This window comes from Catharus ustulatus, chromosome 29 (assembly GCF_009819885.2).
Source record: "Catharus ustulatus isolate bCatUst1 chromosome 29, bCatUst1.pri.v2, whole genome shotgun sequence".
NCBI classification, from domain to species: Eukaryota; Metazoa; Chordata; class Aves; order Passeriformes; family Turdidae; genus Catharus; species Catharus ustulatus.
In genome coordinates, this window is record NC_046249.1 from 729,581 (window position 1) to 754,367 (window position 24,787).

The 24,787-nt window shown below is 53.4% G+C and overlaps 1 protein-coding gene across 1 annotated transcript; it reads right to left on the bottom strand.

Annotated features, from left to right (window-relative positions):
- LOC117008236 (translation initiation factor IF-2-like) lies at positions 1–23,079 on the bottom strand. Its single transcript, XM_033081913.1, has 6 exons — positions 22,866–23,079; positions 22,569–22,765; positions 19,194–19,532; positions 10,675–10,802; positions 10,301–10,425; positions 1–127 (listed from the first exon to the last, which is right to left on the bottom strand). The coding sequence occupies exons 1-6, from the start codon at positions 23,077–23,079 to the stop codon at positions 63–65; spliced, it is 1,068 nt and encodes a 355-aa protein (XP_032937804.1). The 3' UTR covers positions 1–62.
- Positions 23,080–24,787: the final 1,708 nt, after the last annotated feature.

The following is a 24,787-nucleotide window of genomic DNA, read 5'->3' on the forward strand; positions in this document are numbered from 1 at the left end:
TTAAAGTACGAGTTTCCTGCCTTGGAGGGGGCAAAGCCTCGTCCCCACCAGCAAACACAGATTTATTCGCTCCAGTCCCCCCCATGGGACATCACGTCCAGTTCACTCCGTCCTTGAATGCCAATACCTGCCCGGAGTGAGGGAAAACACTCAAGCAATAAATAACTCAGCTTAGATGAGCAAAGCTTTACTCACCAGAGTCTATTTTTAGGGCATAAGTTGAGTTTAAGTGCCCCTAATCTTTATACAGAGAACGGGCACAGGGTTTCTCTCATTATATTTTATTTATAGCTGGGTTTCTCCTACCCAGGGAAATAAGCTTAGTCTCATTATTTCCATTATTATTATTCTGTCTGTCATGATTATTATTCAGTCCATCCGCCCGTTTTAGGTCTTGTCTGGAATTACAGTGGATTATCCCACTGATGCTTGTTGCCTTCACACAGAATATCACTTTTGTTGCTAAGAAACTGCTTTTGCATAACAGGCAGCAGGAGCCCAATTTTCACTTGAGCAGCTTCTGGAAGTCCCTGGGAGCAGCAGCTGCTCCTGGAGCCGGAGTGTCCGCGGCAGAATTCCCACTCAAGGTCTGGGATTGTTCCCTTAAACATGTCCAGGGTGTCTGTGCTGTGCAAGGGCAGCTCCCTGCACGGCAGGACAGGATCCTTGAGGTTGGAAAAGCCCTCCAGGATCACCAGGTCCGACCTGTCCCTCGGGGCTGGGAGAACACACAGCTCTGGGCACGAGTTCATCTCGTTCTCACCCAGAAAAAGCCCCACGAGTTCCATTTGAGCACTGAGAACCCTCTGGGTGTGTCTGGGCATTGAATACCCAGCCTGGGAGTGCCGTGTCACTGTCCCTGTCCCCATCCCTGTCCCTGCTGTCCCTGTCCCTGTCCTGTCCCATCCCTGTCCTGTTCCTGTCCCTGTCCCATCCCTGTTCCTGTCCCTTTCCCTGTCCCTGTCCCCATCCCTGTCCCTGCTGTCCGTGTCCCCATCCCTGTCCTGTCCCTGTCCCTGCTGTCCCTGTCCCTGTCCCATCCCTGTCCTGTCCCTGTCCCATCCCTGTCCCTGCCCTGTCCCATCCCTGTCCCTGTCCCATTCCTGTCCCTGTCCCATCCCTGTCCCATCCCTGTCCCTGTCCCCATCCCTGTCCCTGTCCCATCCCTGTCCCTGTCCTGTCCCATCCCTGTCCCTGTCCTGTCCCATCCCTGTCCCTGTCCCATCCCTGTCCCTGTCCTGTCCCATCCCTGTCCCTGTCCTGTCCCATCCCTGTCCCTGTCCCATTCCTGTCCCTGTCCCTGTCCCTGTCCCTGTCCTGTCCCTGTCCCTTTCCTGTCCCTGTCCCTGTCCTGTCCCATCCCTGTCCCTGTCCCTTTCCTGTCCCTGTCCCTGTCCTGTCCCATCCCTGTCCCTGTCCCATTCCTGTCCCTGTCCCTGTCCCATCCCTGTCCCTCTCCCTCTCCCTGTCCCATCCCTGTCCCTGTCCCATCCCTGTCCCTGTCCCCTCTGAGAGCACCCTGTGCAGACCCACTCCAGGCTGGCTGTGCTGCAGGCCAAGGCACACACTCGGTGACATTTCCTCTCCCTGCTGCCTCTCATGTTGCCATGGTGACCAGATGCACTCGCTCTTTTATCTGAAGTATCTATTAACCAAAGCTTCCTATTAATTTTCCCTCCATAGAATCCATTAGGAATTCACCAGAACACCACACAGGTTCTGAGGTCCCAAACCCAGCTCAGAGCCTGCCCCCCATTCCTGGCTGGGCTCAGGGACATGCAGAGTGCAGCTGATGGAAATGCTTTTCCCATTAATGAGAAATTTCTCAGTAATGAGGGAATAAAGAGCAGGAGGAGAAGTGTCAGAGCAGCCTCTCCCTGGGATGTGCTGGAGCCTCAGACCCTCACCCCAGCCCTTCACAGAGCAGCCTGGGGCACTGCCAGGGACCAGGGGCTGCTCTGGGCACCTGTGCCAGCCCTGCCACCCTCACAGGGAGCAATTCCTGCCCAGTGTCCCACCCAGCCCTGCCACCCTCACAGGGAGCAATTCCTGCCCAGTGTCCCCACCCAGCCCTGCCACCCTGACAGAGAGCAATTCCTGCCCAGTGTCCCCTCCCAGCCCTGCCACCCTCACAGGGAGCAATTCCTGCCCATGTCCCACCCAGCCCTGCCCTGTGGCATGGAGCCATTCCCTGTGTCCTGTCCCTCCCTCCCCTGTCCCCAGCCCCTCTCCAGCTCTCCTGGATCCCTCCAGGGGGCTCTGAGCTCTCCCTGGAGCTGCTCCTGGTGGGCACCCCCAGCTCTCCAGGCTGTTCCAAAGTTGGAGCCTCTTCCCAGGACAGCTCCCACTTCCAACAGCTGGGGACAAAGGATCTGTGCCATCCTCTGGGGGTGACAGGGACATGGGGCTGTCCCCTCTGACCTGTGCCATCCTCTGAGGGTGACAGGGACATGGGGCTGCTCCCCTCTGAGGGTGACAGGGACATTGGGCTGCTCCCCTCTGAGGGTGACAGGGACATGGGGCAGCTCCCCTCTGTTCTGTGCCATCCTCTGAGGGTGACAGGGACGTGGGGCTGTCCTCTCTGACCTGTGCCATCCTCTGGAGGTGACAGGGACATGGGGCTGTCCCCTCTGACCTGTGCCACCCTCTGGAGGTGACAGGGACGTGGCTGCTCCTGGGTTCTCCTGCTGAGCCCCAGCTGCTGCTGCTGCTCCTCCTGGGATCTCAGATCCTCCCGTGCCAGCAGAGCTCAGGATCGTGGGTGATTCCCCACATCTGGGGCAGGCACGAGGGGCTCAAACCCCCCCCGTCCCTCCCCTCCCCTCCAGACCCCAGTCCCACCCAGGGGACACCTGTGCAGGGTTTTTGGGATGACACCTGTGCAGGGTTTTTGGGATAACACCTGTGAGGGTTTTTGGGATGACACCTGTGCAGGGTTTTTGGGATAACACCTGTGAGGGTTTTTGGGATGACACCTGTGCAGGGTTTTTGGGATAACACCTGTGCAGGGTTTTTGGGATGACACCTGTGCAGGGTTTTTGGGATAACACCTGTGCAGGGTTTTTGGGATGACACCTGTGAGGGTTTTTGGGATGACACCTGTGCAGGGTTTTTGGGATAACACCTGTGCAGGGTTTTTGGGATGACACCTGTGCAGGGTTTTTGGGATGACACCTGTGCAGGGTTTTTGGGATAACACCTGTGCAGGGTTTTTGGGATGACACAGAAAAGCCCCAGCCAGGGCTCTGGGAATAAGAGGGGAGTTAAATCCCCAGGGGAGGAAGAGCAGATAAAAAATGAGACGTTGTGACAGGGCTGCCAGGCTGCGTGGCAGGAGGGTTAATTTTTTGTGAAACTGCCATTTCATATTCCCTTTCAGACAAGCTGAATTACACGGTGCTGGCTGCTGCAGGAGGAGCATAATTTCCTTCACAGAAATAATGACAGGGTACTTAAAGAGCAAGTGAATGGATGGCTGAAGTACTGGGCAGAGACTTCAGAAATCCAGGCTGAGCCCTCACCTTTACAGAAGGCTCCTTTGGTGACCTTGGGCCAGTCATTTCATCTTCCTGTGTCTCAATTCCCTGCCAATAACACGGGAATAATAACTGTTCTCTGTCTGCCTGCCTTATTTAGGCTGCAAACTCGGAATTTACAGCTCCTGTTTGCTCTGCTTGGGAGCCAAAGAGCTTCAATCCATGCTGAGGTGTCTGGGACAGCCCCAGGGTACAGTGGGGAGAATAACAAAGGGCTGGGATGGATGGTTTGGAACATCCTCGGCGTGAAAGGCTCCAGAATTCTTCATCCATCACTCCCCAGCTCTTCCTTCAAAATGTGGAGAAGTTTGGAGCTGTGCTAAGAGTTCCAAAAGCATCAAAATAATTTAGGAGCAGAATCTGTACTGATTTATTGAATCCCTGAGTTCCTTCTGAAGCACAGTGGATAATTTAGAAACCTGCAGAAATTTATTTTGTGCTCAGTCAGGGCTGCAGCAGCTCTTCAGGTTGTTCAGTGCAAATTGAGGTTTGCAGGCTCCTGTGTGCTCAGGTTTTATCCATCTCCAGCTTTCAGCAGCTTGTGTGATTTCCTGAAGCCAGGGAAGATGGGTCCCTGCTCCCAGAGCCAGCGAACACCAGATTGTCTCTACAGTTAAGCAATTTGCTGTACAAAGGGAACAATTCTAAAAATAAGGAGAAATGGCACCGTGACACGAGAGGAAGGATGACCCAATCCCCACCTTGCTGCAGGGCCTTTGTCCTGCCAGGGCCTCCAGCAGCAGGGCTCTGAGGACGTTTTCTGTGCTGATGTGGGGCAGGAGGGGGCCTGGGAGGGAGGATTTTGCTCAGCCTGCAGAGGATGAACGCTGGGGAGGCTTCTGGGGAACGCTAAATCAAAGTTTCATTTACATCAGACACCAGCACTTAGGGCTGCACTGCTGCCCTTGGGATTTGGTGTGGGTTTGATGTCAGTGGGGAGGTAAAAGACAGGGGAGAGTGAGTTGTGGTTTGTGAAACCTGGATCTTTTCTTTCAGGCACCATGGAATGACAGCGATTTGTGCAGGTTTAAAACTCTTCTGGCAGCAGATTTGTGGTGCCCCTGGATCCCTGGAGTGTCCAAGGCCAGGCTGGAGGGGGCTTGGAGCACCCTGGGACAGGAGAAAATGTCCCAGCCCATGGCAGGGGTGGCACTGGGAGAGCTTTAAGGTCCCTTCCAACCCAAACCATTCTGGGATTCCTAAATCATCTGGTAAATTGAAAAAAAAAAAAAAAAAGGGGAAAAATGAAAAGTGCTCAACAGCACAAACAACCCAAATTATTAAAGGTATTTCAGTGCTTTTACCACTGGCCCTGGCAAGATTCAGGAGTTTCATTTTCACACCTAAATACCTTTGAGGATGGAGCCTCTGAGTGGTGTTGAAAATTTGTTCTTTTTATGTTTTAAGGCCCTGCTGGAAGCAAAGGGCTCGAGTCTCCCTGCCAGGCAGAGTCCCAGCAGTGTGTGAGTGCCCTGCCCTGCTCTGGGGGTCTGGGGGGGTTCCCTGGGTCCTGTACTGGGCACAATGAATTTCCTTCTGTTCTCAGTGGCTCTCTGGGGCTGTGTTTGGGTTTGTGCTGAGCTGATAACTCAGATAAAACGGTTTTGTCCTTGCCAAGGATTTTCCTGCCCTCGTCCAGCCTCGCTGGGGAGGGGCTGGGGCTGCCTGGGACTGATCCCAGCTGCCCCCAGGGATGTTCCTGACCGTGCTCAGGGTATCAGTGGGGCTGAAGAAGGAACTGGGGACATTGGGGCTGGGGAGCAGAATGAGGCAGGACAGGAGCTGCAGCAGCCAGCACCGCTGCACACCAGGGCCGTGGCAGCCTGGGCTGTATGGCAGGCTATGATTTGTTGTCACCTTTACAAACACAACAACAAAATCACTAGTCTTCCACACAGAGCCAGGCCAGCAGAGCAGCGCTTCCTCCGCAGGGACCTGCACATCTTCTCCCAGCCTCCTTCCTCTGCTCTTCTCCTGCTGCCATCCTGGCTCCTGCCTCTCCTCCAGGGCTGGATGCTGCCCTTTGCAGCGCTCCTCCTGAGGCCACATCAGACCTCCCTGTAATCATCTCTCCAATTTGTGCTGTTCCCGTGAGTTTCTGCTCCATTTTCTCACTGCAGAGACTCTGCAGGGACAGCAGGGCTCAGCAGGGCTCCTCTTGCCTTACCCTGTGATAAACTTCTCCAGGAAGTGCTCTGTCAACCTGCCTGTCTCCCAGCTGCATTTGAGCCTGACTACAATAAGCAAATGCAATATATGCTGGGGAAGGCTGGAGAAAAGGGCTCTGCAAAGAGAAAGATAATGATAGTGCTGGGTTTCCTGGGATCCCACTGAGAGGCTGACTTAAGCAAGGAAAACAAACCTCTCTTGCTGTTCCCCTTCTCTGGATTTGTTGATGAGCAATCTTTGGTTCGGGTCCAGCTTTTCTTTCACTGCCCAGCTTTTCTCTGTTAATCCCTGAGGTGTGGAAGGCCAGGGCTGGCTCACACCCATGGAAAGGATCTGACTTTATTCCTTGTCCAGTAGAGCTCTGCTCACCTCAGCCACTGAAATCAGGCAGGGAACAGCCTCTTCCCATCTTCACTTTTGTAAGCAGGTGGGGAAAAAAGGGAAAGAAATAAAACCATTCCTGAGCAGCTTTGGCTGCTCCTTCCACGGGAGGATGAGGAGGGTGCAGGAGCAGAGAGGGCTGGGCAGGGGCTGTGGGAGCTCGTGGGGAGCAGTCCCACCCTCCTCCCTCTCCTTTTTATAACATATGTGGACACTTTAACTCCAGATGGGTGTTTCAGTCTGGGGATTTGTGCTGCTCCCAGATAAGAGCCCTTTGTGCTGGGCTGGGGAGCTGGAGTGTTTGTGATAGCTGGGGCTGATACCAGGAGATGTCCAGGTGGTCTGATGTAACAGGGAGCATTAGAGATACTGCCATTGTCCAGGAAATCAGATAAAAACGGGCCCAGGTGTTACCCAACACCGTGTTTGTGTAAGGACAGAGCCAACACCGAACGCTGGGGCTGTGTTTGGTACAAAACTGCTGTCACCCCAAACCTCCCGGGTAAAATTTAACCAGGACTTGGGCTGGGAGGATCCCTGTGAGTCCCTTACAGCTCAGGATATTCTGTGATTTCATCTGAGTATCAAGTGGAACAGTAGTGAGTGTGCAGTGAAAATATCTGGGGAGTGAGACAATATTTAGAAATAGAAATTCAGGACAATTCAGTCTTCAGCCCAAGATAACTGGAAGAGAGGATGAATTGTAAAGAAGAGTTAATCTGGGAGAGAAGACAGTTTGGGGAGTGCTAAGCTGGACTGGAATTCCAGGTGACAAGGCCAGTTTTCAGTCCTTGTTCTGGGACACAGCTCCATAAAGGGATTTACCACAAACCACTGCCAGACAGTCAGGTGAAAATCAACAGGAGATGAGTGAGTGAGAGCTGCTGTCCTGGTCCCACAGCCAGCCAGCCCTGCCCAGAGCCAGGTGTTCAGCAGGACACAGAAATCCCAGCTCAGGGGCTGTGAGGGTGTGAGGATTTTGGCTGGACTGTCCCTGTGGGCTGAGTTTCTCCCTGTGATATTTGGCAGGAAGGCAGGAAGGGATCTCTGTCCCTGTGGGCTGAGTTTCTCCCTGTGATATTGGGCAGGAAGGGATCTCTGTCCCTGTGGGCTGAGTTTTATCCTGTGATGTTGGGCAGGAAGGGATCTCTGTCCCTGTGGGCTGAGTTTCTCCCTGTGATGTTGGGCAGGAAGGGATCTCTGTCCCTGTGGGGCTGAGTTCTCCCTGTGATGTTTGGCAGGAAGGGATCTCTGTCCCTGTGGGCTGAGTTTCTCCCTGTGATATTGGGCAGGAAGGGATCTCTGTCCCTGTGGGCTGTGTTCTCCCTGTGATGTTGGGCAGGAAGGGATCTCTGTCCCTGTGGGCTGAGTTTTATCCTGTGATGTTGGGCAGGAAGGATCTCTGTCCCTGTGGGCTGAGTTTCTCCCTGTGATGTTGGGCAGGAAGGATCTGCCACTCCTGCTTTGTCCCCAAGATTTCAGGGATGTGGCTGCTGGTGGCAGCTGGAGCTCGCCCCCTCCCCGGCCCTGGGAGGCTCCTCACTAATTGTTCCTATGGATGGCAGCTAAACTTAGCTCCAGAGCAGGGAAAAATCCTGTCTGGAGAGAGTGGGGACTCTTGGCCTGCAGCTATCTGTGACCAGGCTCATCACAGAGAGATCCCCAGCTGCACTTCCAGGCTGTAAATTAAACAAACAGAATTTCCTCTACACCAGACCACAGGGAGGGCAGAGAGAACAATGTGGCCTTATTGCTGTTATTTCCTTTGGTTTCAATCTCTGTCCTCTGCCCCCCACCTCCTCCCCAGCCCCATGTCTCCCACTTTACCCGATTTGTCATTTATTACCGAGCTTTAAAGAGAGGCAGGGGGAAAAATGCTCAGTGCAAATTATATTTTGAGCTGTTGTGCTTTGCCCCTTTGGCAGATAATAAATCTCTCTGGCAATGCTCCTCTGTATAGGATTTGTCATTAAATGCAATTAAACAAACCCTGCAGGTGTCCATGATCAGGCCTGCAGCAGCCCATTCACAACTGCAATGTTATTATCAGCCTGACAACAAAACACCAGATATTTCCTGAGCTCCTCTGATCGATGAGCGTGCCTGATTTGGAACTGGAGGGAGGAGAGAAGGGAGACCAGAGCAGTTCAAATGCTCTTTAAACTTATTGATGGAAAAGTCAAAAAGCTGCTCAGCAATCAGAGGGAAGGTGGAGAGAGAAAAGGGCTGAGGGACAGGAGGGCTAAAAGGGAAAATGAGAGAGGAGTGTGAGGGAGTCAAAAGGCAGAACAAGGAGAGTTAGCACATGGTGCCCTTCACCCTGGGTGATGCACAGCACTGCAGTTTAAGAGGCAAGGAGGGTATTTTAGGGATGATTTTCTGGCAATTGGGCTTTCAGGGTTGTCATGAAGCCTCCCTGCCCAATGAACACAGCAATTCCTCCCACCCTGGGGCAGCACTGGACTGGCAGGTTATCCTGTTCTCCAGGGGTGTCTGTCTGTCCCCACAAACCCGAGCCAAATGGTTGGGTCAGACACCAGCTCAATTCAAATCCCACCTGGAACAGTCAGTGGAACTGGGCAGGGCTTGGAGCAGCCTGGGGTAGTGGAAGGTGTCCCCAGCCAGGGCAGCTTTATGGCCCTTCCAGCCCAAACCATTTGGGATTCTGTGACTCTGTGAGTGCAAGTTGTTCCCTGTCCTCATTCACACCAGAGCATGTCCTGGCACAGCTTTGGGAAGCTGCAGAGGTGCTGCTGACAGGACTTGTCCAAAGCAGATGCAGCTACATTCACACCAGAATGGCTGTGTGCTCTGACAATCAGGAACAGGAAAAAATCTCCTGTGGTTTCTGTGAGCCATCCCAGGCAGCCTGTGGAGTGTGAAGGTCAGGGATTCACAGGGGACTGGCTGCCATCAAGTCCAGTGAGAGAGAAAAATTTGCCATCACTGCTGGAATTCTTCTGCCTGACTGGTCTGCTCAGCTCAGCCTGGGGTGCTCTGGGGCTGAACCTCGGGGTGCTCTGGGGATGAACCTCTGTCCCCTCCTTTCTCACCCCAGGGACCCTGGTTCAGCCCAGCTCCTTCTGGGGCACACACAGAACTGCAGGGACAGGGACAAAGCCCCCATTACTGTTCTAGTTCCACATGAACAATGGGTTTGGGGGTTGGATAAGGGGAGTCCATGGTAAGGAGTGATCATTTACTCCTACAATAAAAAGCTTTTGCAGGGGTCTTTGACTAAGGTTTCAGAACTCATCTGTGGGGCAAACAGCCTGGGACCTGGTTTGCTGCCATCCGAGGTCACACTGGGATTGTGACAGAAGGAGCAGGAATTCTGTGATCAAGCCATGGGTCTCAGAATGAAAATTTCCCTGGAGCCTGCACCTGGACCACTCTGCAGCACTGCTCTCTGGCCCTTGTAATAACCCATGAATAAAATTTATGAATAAGTGTATTTTGTATGGCCTCTCCTACAGACAGTGGGGCTGTGAGGTGGCCCTGGGGCAGCACAGCTGGGAGACATGGATGGGGCAAACCCAGCACCTTTACTGGGATGGGCATTGCCCACTCCAGTGTCCCCATCACTGCCCACTCAGTGCCCCCATCTCCCCCTGCTCCTGCCTGGGCTCTGCTCTTGGCCCCATCTGCCAGAACCCCCAAACACCAGTGCTGGGGTTTGGGGGGCTGAGGCTGTCACAGGGACCTGCTCTCTGCTGGGGCACAGGGACAGAGCTGGCACGTCCAGCTGAGCTGGGACTGCTGAGTCCTCAGGGACCGTGGGGAACTGAGGATTTGCACCATGGCATTTCCACCATGGCATTTCCACCATGGCATTCCCACCACGGCATTCCCACCACGGCATTCCCACCACGGCATTCCCACCACACCATTCCCATCATGACATTTCCACCACACCATTCCCACCGCACCATTCCCTGTGCTGCTGGGAACCCCCCAGAGTTTTTCCATCAGTGCTGTGAGAGCAGGGAGGGAGCAGATCTGGGGCAGGATGGAAATGCACAATGATTGGATCGACTTCAACAAACCAACAAACACTTTTCCCCCCGTTCTTTCCACTTCTCTTCCTCCCCACCTCCAGCAGTTCCTCTCTGCGCTGCTCATCTCCCTTTGTGCACCTCTTACCCGCACTCTCCTCTCTAAACAGGTGCAGTTGCCACTCAATAGACTTTAATTACCACTTCAAGGGCTCTCACCGGGGTCTGCGGGAGGGTGGAGATGAATTTTCCCGAGGATTATGCGTGTGGCTGAGTTCTCTTCAGTCAGATGCTGATATTGCTGCCAGCCAGGATCCTTCGAGAGATCGGTTCTTCCTTTCTCTCTGTTCGTGTTAACAAAAAGGAAAACTGCTGCTGAAGGGAAAAAAAACAACCCAGCCATTACCTGGATTAATTAGCGGGACAGCAAATGGGTCTGGAGAAAAACATTGCAGAAAATTTACAGCCCAGGAGTCTCAGCTGGGCTTCCAAACCATTATTCCTTGCAAATCAGAAGTGGAGAGCTCAGCATCTCGGAAGATTTCTGGGGGAGACTGGGCTCTAAAAATACAAGTTGTTTTTGAGCACTTTACCTTCCTTTTGCTCCGTGCTCTTCCCAGCACGGCTCGCTGGAGAGACGAGCTGTTAATGCATCCTGCAGGGGCCCTGGGGACTCCTCCCGGGGAGCTGGGGCTTCGTTCCCGGCTCCTGCACAGCGTGCCTGTGATGGAGGAATTATTCCAGTGTTTAACTAGTAACACAACATTATTTTTATTATTAAGATCCTCTTCAAAAGGCACTCCTGGAGGATGCAGAGCTGCCTGGGATTGTTTGCCCAGGATGTGAGCGCACACTTGTGGGGATGCACACAGAAATTTGGAAATGTGCTCCTCTGTGCTGATATATGCAGAGAGGAGCTGGGAATATAACAGCAACTTTTGGGACAAAGGAGATTTCCAAACGTTTTAAAAAAATCATTTCTTTCACTCAACATTAACATTTCTAATTTTTTTTTTTCATAAAATGAAATGTAGGAAGGAGATTTTATAGCAAATTAAGCAACATTTTGTTCTGCTGCAATTAAGCTTGTTTTCCTAAACAAGAAATTCAACAAACTGGGGAAATACTGCAGCCAAATGTGCTTTTGCAGATGTGTTTTCCGTGAAACATTCTGCCTAGCTCCAAAGCAGCTGGGTATGGGAACATCTGAGCTTCTGCCTGGCTTCTGTCCTGGTCTGGTGCCGGCAGCAGAGTCCGTGTGGGCTCTGCTCTGCCAGTCCAGGCTGGGCTGGGGAGGGAGGAAGGAAGGAAGGAAGGAAGGAAGGATGCCAGGAAGGAAGGACTCCAGGAAGGAAGGATTCCAGGATTCCAGGGAGGAAGGAAGGATTCTAGGAAGGAAGGAAGGATTCCAGGAAGGAAGGAAGGATTCCAGGAAGGAAGGATTCCAGGATTCCAGGAAGGAAGGAAGGATTCCAGGAAGGAAGGAAGGATTCCAGGAAGGAAGGATTCCAGGAAGGAAGGAAGGATTCCAGGAAGGAAGGATTCCAGGAAGGAAGGAAGGATTCCAGGATTCCAGGAAGGAAGGAAAGAAGGATTCCAGGAAGGATTCCAGGAAGGAAGGATTCCAGGAAGGAAGGAAGGATTCCAGGAAGGAAGGAAGGAAGGAAGGAAGGAAGGAAGGAAGGATCTGAAGGAATGGTTCATGGTTGGAATTGGTGACCCAGGCTCAGTTTCTCTGTGCAACACTCCAGAGCAGGAGAAGAGTGACCACAGCACACATCAGCCCCAAGGCATCGCTCAGCCCCTGGGAATGTTCTGCTCCTCTCTCCCCAGGCTCAGGATGGAGCTGTGCCCTGAGAAGTGAGGAGGTAGAAGACACAGGGCCTGAGATGGGAAAAGGAAGAGTCACAGGTTCCCACTCACATTTCTCAGGTTCTCTCCTTCTCATATAACTCACTCTTTCAGCTTCTATGATTTAAAATCCTTCTGCCTTCATCACCTCTTCTTCCTTTCCTTGTGCATTTTGATTTCCAGGCCCATCTAGCACATGTTTTCCTGCCATTTCTGCAGGACTGGGATGAACATTGATCACAGCCATCTCAAGCCCATCTCTCCTTTTTCCCAAAGAGCCGATGAAAATGTCACCCATGAGATAATCATCATGTTGCTTACATCCCTTAATTGCTCTCAAAGTACACGTCGAGGCTTCAGAGCCTCTTTGAAAGGCAGGTTCTGGCCTTTGGCACATTATTGACAGGCTGTTGATAGGCCCCTTTGTTGAGAAGCAATTTTGTCCTTTTTCCTGTACAATTTTTTGGCTTTTCTAAAGACAGCCCTTTCAGAGAGAGTAGATTTTTAAAATAGAGCTGAGCTTTGAATGAACAGGCATCAGAGTTATTCCCAAGGAGCACACGTGGGAGAGGAGAGGAGAGCTACCAGCACACTTGGTGCAGGACTGTACAGGAAATCAAACTGGGATGACAAATGGCTTCATCCTTGTTGCTTTTTAGTCCTTTCCCTCTCAGGCCTGATAATTAGATGTTTATTTGCAGGGTATTACTGAAGCATTGGGAGCCCTGTGTGTTCTATGGATTGTTGCATGGTAAACAGGAGAAAGTCGACACTTCAGCTGTGCAGTGACTCATTTGTATCTATTAATGATAATTCCTAGGAGGTTTTATACCTGCTGATAAAAGTGGACTGAGATTTCCTCATCACAGCCGCCCCTCCTGGTCCCCTCAGCCCTGCAGGTCTGGGGCAGGGACAGAGCAGGAGCAGCACAGAGACAGAGCAGTCAGCAGGGCAGAGCTGTGCCTGGGCAACTCCCACCTCTGCTGCTGCCTCCCAGGGGACACACAGCCTTTGAAGCCACCTCTTTAACAAAGATTTATTTTAATGTGAGCCAGGGTCCCTCTGGGGCAGGTGCTGGGGGTCCCTCCCAAGGTAACCCCAGCACAGCCAAGCTCCACGCTCCAGCACAGCCCTGAGCAAAACCCCCAGGCTCCTTGCAAGTCAACCCCGAGCCTGAGAGAAATTAAATTCTTTCCTTTCTGAAACAATGTCCCTTGGAATGATTTTGCCCTTAATGAGCCCCGACTGGCTGCTGTGTTCTGGAGCCACTGGTGTGCATGTTAACGAGGAGCTGTGTCCCTGTGCAAGTGTGGAGATGGCTGGGGCTGTAATGGGAGTCTGTTCAGCATCCTAAATCCCGCATTAGGCTGTGCCTGTAGGAACCCTGGCATGTTCCACGGAGACTGCCTGAAGGTAATCATCTCTGCCAGCTCCTGGCTGTCCCTGCCCAGGGCTCAGCTTGCAGCTATTCCAGGAATCACTGCATGATAAAGTTTAGCCCCTAATGCATTCACCAGAACAAGGTGGGGAAAGAGCCCCTTGATTTGGGATGAAAAGGGAAAAGGCAAAGGGCTGTGGTTTCCAGAGAAGCCTCCACCTCACTGGGGTGTGGGTCCTGAACCCTGTGAGGGACTGGGAGCCCTGGAATGTCATTGTTCTCTCTGAGTGGTTCAAACCGTGAGCAATACTCAAAAAACACCATCTGCCTCAAATTTATCTTCGAGTCCTGCTTGATTCAAACGATGCATCCCAGTATTTCCCATCCCAGAAACCAATTTCACACATCACATCCACTTAAGTACACCTTGTACAACAGGTGTAGATACACACAGCTTGGTGTGTACATGGAATGAGTCCATTCTTTAAAAAGCCCAGAAAAGGAATTCTTCCAAACCCATTCCCTCACTGACAGACCAGCAGAAAGATTTAATACTTCTCTTCTAGAAAAACACAGCAGCTCATTTATTTGTGAAAGTTGTGAATTCATTAGCTGGCAATTAATGTTCCACCCACCCGTGCAGCCCCTCACGAGGTCACACAAACCCTGCCCAGAGCCCCGAGCCCACCTTCACCAGCACAGGGTGAGAACTGAGATAAAATGTTGTCTGAATTAGATGGGGAGGATTAGAGAGGTGATAAAAGCTAAGCCAGGAGAAAATCAGACGATAAATAGGTCTGGCAAGATAGATGGATAATCTTCCTCCCAGGCCAAACCTGACAGGATAATCACCTTTTTCTGTTCTCTGCTTCCATTTGCTCTCCAACCACCAGAGCTTTACAGAAATCACTGAATTTGGTTTTGTGGTACCCTGGAAGTGGGGATCACGAGGGCTGTCTGTGTGGATGAGGGATTTGAGGTACCTGATTTAGGAAAGGCTTTAGATTTCAGATTAGGATTGCAAAAATCAAACCACTGCCTTCTCTTTGTTTCTCAGCTCTCGCTGTGCCTCGGCAGGGCTGAGGAGGAGCTGGGCAAAGCAGAGCTGCAGCTGAGCCAGAGTGGGACTCAGTCCTGTCCCCTCCCAAGGGTGTCCCTGTCCCTGTCACCAGCAGCTGTCACCAGAGCCAGGCACCGTGCAGGGCACAGCTCTGCTGCTGCTCCCTGACCCTGCTGGGGTCTGGATTCAGCCACATCCTGACCATGGGATCAGAGGAACTGATCCATGGGATCAGGGGAACCCTGTGCTCCTGATCCCTCTGTCCCCTTGTCCCCCTGTCCCCTTGTCCCCCTGTCCCCTCTGCTTTCAGGGTACAGATTATCTCTGAGCAGATCCAAACAACCCACTGGAGCACTGAGAACTCTCCAAACATCCTGAGCTCTTTGCCAGTTGGGAAAGGGTTTGTCTGAAGTGGCCTTTGCTCTCCTCACTCCTGAGAAATTCCCACTGCTCCTCATCCAAAGCCCTTCACTGGAGCCTCTGCCCTCCAGGTGGGGACTCCTTGTCTGAGGGCAGGAGCTCAGCAAAGTTTTCCATCTCCCTGTGCCACTGATTTCCCCATGAACATTCAACTGGCAGCACAGGGCAACGGAATGTTTGATTAGCCAGAATTACAGACCACAACATTCATAATTCTGTGAGCTGAACTGAGAAGATTTGTGCTTGATCTCCCTGGGAATGGTGCAATTTTCTCCTTTCTAAGAGAAACTTTGCTGTAATGGCAGGGTGCATTGTCATCCCACGGGAGCAGGTGCTGACTATTGCCTCTGATTCTGGGGGCAATTTTCACCTGGGCTGGAATCTTGTAGGTGGACTGTTCATCATGGCTCTGGGTTTTCAAAAGAAGTTAGCAATTTTGGACACCTTACATTTGTGTTTGAGACACTCTGAAAGGAGCTGATTACAAGAGGCAATGCTTAGAAGTCCCTGAAAATCAGGATTAATTGGAATATGTCATGCTGGGCACCTGAAAACACTAAAATGCTTTGGAAAATCACAGGGGAGGGAGTTGTGTTTCTGAACATGACTTGGGAAGAATGTACAGCCATAAGTAACACAGGATAAAGAGAAGATCTTTGCATAACATTATGGAAACATCCTTTAATCCTCAGTGCAGCCAAGTGCTTGACTTTACTTTGGTTCCTGAGGGAGTTCAGGGCTGAAGTTTGTGTGAGTGCATTTGTATTCTCCTGAAGTGGGGCCTGACATTGTGTAAGTTACTGTAGGTTTATGAAAAATTCTGAGCCTCCAAATTAAAATAAATCAAAAGGCAAAGCTCCCTCCTCAAGGACACGCAGGGTTTGCTGGCTTGCTGCAGGTTCAGTGGCAGAGCCACAGCCTGTGCCATGGAACAGCTTTTCTTTGCCCTTCCCAAACCCCTGAGCCAGAGTCCCAGAGTCAGAACCTTTAAGTGCTGAACACACCTGGAACACAATTCCCATGTCCCAAGGAGCTTCAAGGTCCCTTCCAACCCAAACCATTCTGGGATTTGGGTGAGCAGAAAAACCAAATCCTTTGCTCACACTTCCCTAAGATCTCACTCTGGCCCTGAACTGTGACCTGAAGGCTGCAGGACGGGGCTGGGTGTGGGCTGGGGCAGCTCCTGAGTCCCCAGGGCCCTGCAGGGCTGGGCTGGGGCAGCTCCTGTGTCCCCAGGGCTGGGGCAGGGCCAGGCTGGGGCAGCTCCAGTGTCCCCAGGGCTGGGGCAGCTCCAGTGTCCCCAGGGCCCTGCAGGGCCATCTCCTGTGTCCCTAGGGCCCTGCAGGGCCAGGCTGGGACAGCTCCAGTGTCCCCAGGGCTGGGGCAGCTCCTGAGTCCCCAGGGCTGGGGCAGCTCCTGAGTCCCCAGGGCTGGGGCAGCTCCTGTGACACCAGGGCTGGGGCAGCTCCTGAGTCCCCAGGGCCCTGCAGGGCTGGGCTGGGGCAGGGCCAGGTGTGCCCCAAAGCAGGGCTGGGCTTGGCACAGGCTGAGTGCAGGGTTTGAGAGGTGAAAAGGGGTTTGGGGGGAGTGAACAGGGGTTTGGGGAGGGTGAACAGGGGTTTGGGGAGGGTGAACAGGGGTTTGGGGAGGGGGGGAACAGGGGTTTGAGAGGTGAACAGGGGTTTGAGAGGGATGAACAGGGGTTTGAGAGGTGAACAGGGGTTTGAGAGGGATGAACAGGGGTTTGGGGAGGGTGAACAGGGGTTTGGGGAGGGTGAACAGGGGTTTGGGGAGGGTGAACAGGGGTTTGGGGAGGGAGGTGAACCCTCTGCAGGTGTCTGGGGCAGAACAAATCCCTGCCCAAGGCACAAGCACTCTCCCTGTTTATCCAGGCTCAGCAGCAGTTGCTGTGTCTGAATCCCACTCTCCTTTTCCTGCTGAGATTCCCAAGCACCTCCCAGTCTCCAGCTACTACCAGATGCCACGATTGCAGTGGAGTGGCAGCGACACACAGACAAATATTTGTGCAAGGCACACAGAGCCTGGAACATTGTCTGTGTGAGGGAGGGGGAGAGGCCAAGGAGGCTCCTGCCTTCAGCAGGCTTCCCTTCTATTGAATTTTAAACAACAAAAATCTGTGTGTCTGTATGGTGTTCATTTCTAGCAAAACTTCAAACATTTCCTTCCAGCAGGTGACGTGGGACCCTCCTGGCAGATTGATTTCCAGTTTACTCGTTTTGAAGAATACTTAAAGGGTCAGGAATTCAATTGAATCAAGTTCAGACCTTACCCTGAGTCCCCTGTTCTTCAGAGACCTCTGGGTTGGATCCAGCTATGAGATCTACAGAAAATTGCCAGTTAAAAAAAAAAGTGACAAAATATGCCCTGAACAAATGGAAATGAAACTTTGATTAAGCAAGACTGTACAATACAAAATTTAGTTAGCTTTGAGGATATGATATCATCTGTCCTATCTTTTATATTAAATATGAAATCTAATTATGTGATTTCCCAGATTGTGGAGATAAACCCATAAAAGCAGGAATAGGTACTTGGTGCAATATCATTTTCTGGCTTCTCCTGCACAGCTTTTTGGGGTAGGAGGTGAAGAATGTGGGGTTTTCAAGGGGAAAACCCTGACCTTGGTGTTGGCAGAGCCAAGGCACTGCCCAGACTGAACCTCAGCAGTTGTTGCATTCAGGACAGGTCAGAGTCACATCACAGAACTGATGGGAGATGCCAGAAGATTTCCAGAGGGATAACAAAGGTGTGTCTCCCCTCCAGCTCCACAGGGAAACATCACCCCCCTCACTTTGTTCAATGGCTATAAAATGTGTCTAAAGGCTGTGTGGATAGTCAAAGGAAATAACTTTCTTTTCAAGTGTTTTTCTTCTTTTCCCCCAAAATATTTAATTCTGAAATAACAAATAGGAGTATCCTTAAAATGGAGAACAGCTTGTTTCCTTTTCCTCCCAAGGACCAACATCACTCAGGAAAAATACAAGTGTAAGGACAGGAGATGTGGCCAGGCTGAGCCTGGATTAAATCACCTTGAGCCTCTGTTCAGCAAAGTGTTCAAACACACATTTAGCAGAGCTGGGGGAGAATTTCCAATGAACAGGGATTCATTCAGGGAATATCCCAGTTTCCAAAAATGGAGATTAAACAAATGCAGCAAATCACTTCAGCTGGCAATAGCTCTGTGAAATGCTTAATTTCCAAAGTGCTCCAACACTCGAACATTTTATCTTTTCTATATCAGACCCTTGCTTTAATAATCTAAAGAGGAAAAAAATTGTTTTATTTCAGCTTGAGCCAGAGATAAATACTTTGTTGTTTTAATTTTGTCAAAATTAAAACCAAAACCCAACCACTTTGTTTAATTTGATCACACTCAATTTAATTTTTTTTTTCTCTGGGGGGGAGCATTTTGGGCAAAAATCCACTCTGATTTAGCCATCGAGCACTTCAATATAACACATCCTGTCAATGGACCCAAAGTGTGCCACTACTGCAGGGCAGGTTTTGAGCAGTCAGACAGAATCAGCCATGGAGGAAAAATAATTTCAAATAATTGTTCATGAAGCACCATCTCCCAACAGTACCTCGGTGAAATGTCCTGTTTCTCCTCCAAACTAGGGAATTTTAAGAGCAACTTTCCACATGAACTACCAGTCAGACACATTTTCAAAACAAGAGTGTTGGGTTTTCCAGCATAAAGCTTTGATGTCGAGCACATGGGGAGTGCAGGTTACATTTGGATTCATGGAACCATCCCGTGCTTCCCAAAGGTTTTCACTCCCTGCCCTAGCCGAGGCTGTGTCTCACCTGAGCCTGGCAGGGATGTTGGGAAGATCCATCCACCCCAAAGTCCCTCCCGGCCTCATGCAGCCCTGGGCTCCCGGGCAGACCCCGCGGGCCTCCCGAGCGGACCCGGGGCACCCCTGTCCACACCCGGGAGCATCCCTGGCCAGACCCGGGAGCACCCCTGGCCAGACCCGGGAGCACCCCTGGCCAGACCCGGGAGCACCCCTGGCCAGACCCGGGAGCACCCCTGGCCAGACCCGGGAGCACCCCTGGCCAGACCCGGGAGCACCCCTGGCCAGACCCGGGAGCATCCCTGGCCAGACCCGGCTATCCCTGTCCAGACCCGGCCATCCCTGTCCAGACCCGGCCATCCCTGTCCAGACCCGGCCATCCCTGTCCAGACCCGGCCATCCCTGTCCAGACCTGGCTATCCCTGTCCAGACCCGGGAGCATCCCTGTCCAGACCCGGCTATCCCTGTCCAGACCCGGCTATCCCTGTCCGGCCCCGGCTATCCCTGTCCAGACCCGGGAGCGCGGGCGGTGTCCGGGTTGTGCCGCTCCCCTCTCCCGCTGAGCCCCCTCCGGGCAGGACTCACCTGGCCCGGCGAGCCGTCCGCGGTGACTCCGGGCGGGCGGTGATGTCCCGGAGAGTCCTGCCCGCCCCCGCCGGTTCCGGGTTTCGGTTCCCGGCTCCGGTTCCCGGTCTCGGTTCCCGGTCTCGGGCTCGTGTCCCGCTCCAGCCCCGCCCGGGAGGCGCCGCCGGGCGCTGTCCGCGGTGCTGATCGCGGCCCCGCCGCCGGGACGCGCTCGGGATGTCGCCGGGATCGCCCCGGCCCGGGGGACAGCGGCCCCGTCCCCCGAGCGCTCCCCGCCCGGCAGAGGCGGCACCGGCTCCACAGGTGGCCCTCAGCAGGGTCCCCGCGCCGCCTCCGCACCTGCGGGGCTCACCTGTCCCTGGCCCACCTGAGCGGCGCAGGGAGCGGGGAAGCTGCCCTGCCTCTGCCTCGGGGCTTTTATGGCCCGCCGGGGGGGCGGCGGGCGGAGCGCCCGGGCGGGGACTCCGCGCCTCGGCCAACGGCGGCGGCCGCTCCGGGCAGCTGCGGCAGCATTACATCATGGGACCGCCCGCTTCAGTGTAAGAGTCTCGGCGGCGGGGACACGGCAACAGGTCCGGCCGGGGAGCAGCGAGCCCTGGAAACGGGGCAGAGCCGGCCGAGCGCGCCCCGAGCTCTCCCGGGGAGGGGGACAGCGGGGACAGCCCGGCTGGCTCCAGCGTGGGACGGAAGCTTTGCTTTGTGGGGTCACTTGAGCTGGGTTCCCCAGGAACAAACTCCACCAGCCTGTCCTCTCCGTCCTGCTGGTGTCCCTCGGCCTGGGGGTTTGTACCCTCTGCTTTCCCACTCCAATGGACAAGCCGAGCTGTTCTCGGGCTGGCACAAACCCCAGACCCCATTTCTTCCCAGACACAAACTGAAAGACAGATCTGAGTACCTGGAATCCGTTCGGACCTCTCCTGTGACCAGAGCAAGGAGGTCACACAGCTATTCCCTCAAGTGTGCTAAGAGCACAGCATTCAGCACTGAGAACAAATTTATTTCCTCACCCTCACCTCCAGAAACACTCACGCTCCTGGGTTTGACTGGGGGTGTCAGCAGGGATGGGTTTGAGTTGCACTTCTAAGACACAAAATACACAGGTTGCAGACACCAATTTTTCAAGACTGCCCCAAGTCACCCGAGATGCTAAGGCTGTTGAGCACAGCTTTGTCTTCTGGCACATCCTGTGCATGGGATGTGTTACCACAAGACACCAAAAGAAAAACAATAATTAATTAGATAGAAATCAAAATGGTCCAGAGTTGAAGGCTTGGTCTGGGTAACACTTGAGACCCACGTTCAGGTCTGATTTGGGAACTTTCTGCTATGAATGGATCCCTGAGGGTGAATTTGGGGCCCTCAGGCCTGTAAGAGCGAGCAGATGACAAGAAGGAGCCCATTTTCGAGTGGCACTGGATGCTATTCACATCACAGAGCGATTACAATAAAGCCAGGTGCTCTGTTTCCAACTCTTTTTGTTTGTTTGCCTTCCCCCACTGCCATGGATCACGGGCCAAATCCTCTCCCTGGCTCACGCCAGCCCAGGCCCTGCCCAGCCACAGCCACAGCGTTGTTTTGCCTGAGATAAAAGCTGTTTTGGGGCAGGCTGTACCTGTGTGTGACACAAATCAGAACAGCCTGGGAGGCTCCCAGCCTGCAGCAGGGCAGGAGCCTGGCAGGACCTGATGGCCTTGCCATGAATTAGTCACCACACAAAGAACGCAGATTGGTGCTGGGTAAGAGAAGACGTTACAGCCTTGCTGGTGCCTGACCTTGGATGTGTGTCTGAGAGAGATTTTCCATCAGGAGACAAATCTGGAAGGCACTGCTCTCACTTTGTCCAGGCAAAACAGAAATTTGGGGAAAATACGACAAGAATGAGAGCTGAAGCTGTAAACAACATCTCACAGAAAATGCCGAGGGGTTCCCGAGTCCTTGGACACCTGAATCCCTTTGAAGATCCTACTAGAGAGGAAACCCAGAGAGAGGGAACAGCCCCGGGTGTGCCAGCCTGGCTGCAGAGCAGAGGGGCTCCAGCTCTCTGTATCCACACAGAACAGCCATTTTGAGCATTCACAAGGGATGAGACGTGCACAGGCACTGCCTGTTTCCCTGAGAGCTGCAGCCTCTTCTTTTAGGGCTGTTGGGCAGGACTTGGGCTCAAGTCCTTTCCCTGCACACTAACTGGGGATGCTGGCCAGCAAATTCAATTGAGGCTTCAGAAATATGATTTTCAGAGGGATCCAAGCGATGAGCACAAGCTGTACCTGTCCAGCCCAAAGTGTCTCAAGCCTGATCTACTCACTCCAAAGATTCAATTGAAATGTTTGGCTTATTTTGAGTAGAGAGCTGGGAATTCTCTGTGTCAATGGCACATTCATTCTCCCTGGCTTTTCCACCTTGGGAGACCCCTCTGCTTCACTCATTTGCATTCACGAGTTGTTTTAGAGGAAGAGGGGATCGGACAGATTTTTTTTTTCATGGAGAAAGTCTGGGATGAACTTAGAATCCACGACAAGAAAGGTCACTGTTTGATTTAATTATTCGGAGTTGTTTTCCACCCCGTACTCGGAGCAGCCCTCGCGGCTCAGTAATTAGCAGTGGAGCAGAGGGGGAGCGCGCTGGACTTTGGCCCCATCTGACCTGATTCATACAACATTTCTGATTAATGCACCTGGTCACATGGCAGCTGTCAGCACTTGTTGCTGGGCATCCAGAGGTTTCCAAGGGAACCGCTCCCTCTCCTGCCGATGCTCCTCAACAAGTGCGGGAGAGCCGCGGTTCGCTCCGCAGGGCCCGAGCCAGCCGGACAGAACACGGAGCAAAGATGTGCGGAGAACACCCGGAACGGAAAACACTCGCGTGCAATTCGGTGATGCTCGGGCAGAGCCCTGCGGGCCGTGCTCGCTCCCCATGCCCTCGGCTCAGCCCTTGGGCCGCCGCACCCCATCGCAGCAAAAGCATCACAAAGCGAGCGGCTCCAGGGCAGAGACGCTCCCCGGGAGCTGCACACAGGAGCTCGGGACACGTCTGAGATCCCGCTCCTGAGCTGTGTTTAAAAAGTCTCTTACAGTCACAGAGGCCTCGATGGAAGCTTCCCAGTGCTGCACACACGGATGCGCCCTGCGCGGATCCTCTGCAGGCTGGCACGGAGCTCCCACGCACACCGAGCTCCTGTCCCTCCCCCAGACGCCTTTCCCTGCACATGCAGCTGCAGTTCTGCCCACCCGCGGGCGTGGCAGCCTCCTCGCACAGCTCCTCGCATCTCCCCGCATCTCCCCGCACATCTCCCCGCACAGCTCCTCACACCTCCCCGCACAGCTCCTCACATCTCCCCGCACAGCTCCCCGCACCTCCCCGCACATCTCCCCGCACCTTCCCGCACATCTCCCCGCACATCTCCCCGCACATCTCCCCGCACATCTCCCCGCACTCCCCGCACATCTCCCCGCACATCTCCCCGCACACCTCTCCGCACATCTCCTCGCACCTCCCCGCACCTCCTCGCACATCTCCCCGCACATCTCCCCGCACAGCTCCCCGCACATCTCCCCGCACATCTCCCCGCACATCTCCCCGCACATCTCCCCGCACATCTCCCCGCACACCTCTCCGCACATCTCCTCGCACCTCCCCGCACCTTCCCGCACATCTCCCCGCATCTCCCCGCACCTCCTCGCACATCTCCCCGCACATCTCCCCGCACAGCTCCCCGCACATCTCCCCGCACCTTCCCGCACATCTCCCCGCACATCTCCCCGCACATCTCCCCGCACAGCTCCTCGCACACCTCCCCGCACATCTCCCCGCACACCTCCCCGCACATCTCCCCGCACAGCTCCCCGCACAGCTCCCCGCACATCTCCTCGCACACCTCCCCGCACATCTCCCCGCACCTTCCCGCACATCTCCCCGCATCTCCCCGCACATCTCCCCGCACATCTCCCCGCACATCTCCCCGCACAGCTCCCCGCACAGCTCTCCGCACATCTCCCCGCACATCTCCCCGCACACCTCCCCGCACATCTCCTCGCACACCTCCCCGCACTCCCCGCACAGCTCCTCCCGCCCGGCGCTACCCGCAGCTGCTCGGGCACTGCACAGCCCCGGGCAATCCCCGCCTGTCGCGCACCGACCACAGAAACGAGTTCAAGTTGGAAAAGGCTCTGATATCACTGTTAACTCAGTACTGCCAAATCTACCTACAAACCTTCCAGGGCAAAGGGAAACTGAGGCACGGGCGGTCTCTGCAAAGCTCCGTGCCGTGCAGAGCGCTCAGGACCACAGCTTTGAGCGCAGCAGGAGGAGGCTGCAGGGCAGAGGATTTGGGTTGGAAGATCACCCAGTTCCATCCCCCGCCATGGGCAGGGACACCTTCCACTGAACCATTTAAGATGATGGGAAGGACAAAATTCAGAGTCAGGTTCTTCTACCTGTTAGTTTTACATCGGAACGTTTCACGCAGGAGCTGTATCCGACTGAGGAGAAATGTTACTTGGACTAAGACCAAAGGATTTGCAAGGGAAGCGTCCTGGGTTTGGTTTGGGAAATGTTAATTTTCATTTTACTAGCTGGAGGCACGATCCAAACTGCCGGTGAGACAGTGCAAGTTAAGGACGCACCAGCAAGGTGCAGCTCCAGGAAGGGCAGAGGCGGCTACAAATGAACAGCAGCTCGTTAGAGCCAAGGTCTGCACAGCCTCAGACACGGCGGAGCGGGGCTGAGCTCCCTCCACGCTCCGAGTACGGCTGCGAAAGGACAAGGGCATGTTTGTGTGGAACTGCCCACTTTTAATGAGGTGTCTGCCAAAGGCACAGTCGAGGAGTCGCTGGGCCCCGGGGGAGCGGGGATGTCTCTCCTGCCTTTATCTCGGCTCTGCATTGAACCCCGGGCGCCCCTTGAACCGCTGACATCGAGACCAGCACGAACATAATGAGGAGGAAGAGGTCGCTGCGAGGCGTGTGCCTGTCCTTGGTGGGGTTTGTGCTCGCAGCTCCCGCAAGGGACTCCCGGCTGCCGCAGCACTTAGGAGGAGAATGTTGTACAAAATAAAGCCCGAGCAAACAGAGTAAACAAGGAGCCTGAGGACTGGATCTGTCAGGGAGTAGGGCAGCTTGTAAAGAGAGGTTAAGGGGAAAAAAATTAAATAAATAAAAACAAGCTGAAGAGCAAACAAGAGCACTGGAGGCAATATTTCCATAAGCATTAAAAGTAGAACCTGTGCTCCATTTTCAGAAGTGCTTTTAACACATAGAAGTCATAATCACATGCCCTTCCAATAAAATCTGGGATTCTACTTCCCTCAGGTATTCTAGATGCTGTTCCTCACAACACCAGGAGTCAGTGCCCCAGTGAAATTGCCGGGCCAGTTTAAAACAAACAAAAAGAATTGCTATTTCACACAGCACATAATTAAATTTTGGAGCTCGTTTGCCACAGGATATCTTGTAGCCTGAAAATATAAATAGGTTCAAAAGGTTTTGGACAAGATTATGGAGGTTTGGTCTATCAGTGATGATTAAACTTAATCGTTTGGATGCAAGGTCCAGGCAGACCCCACACATTGCTGGAAGCTACAAAAATAGGAGTGGGAG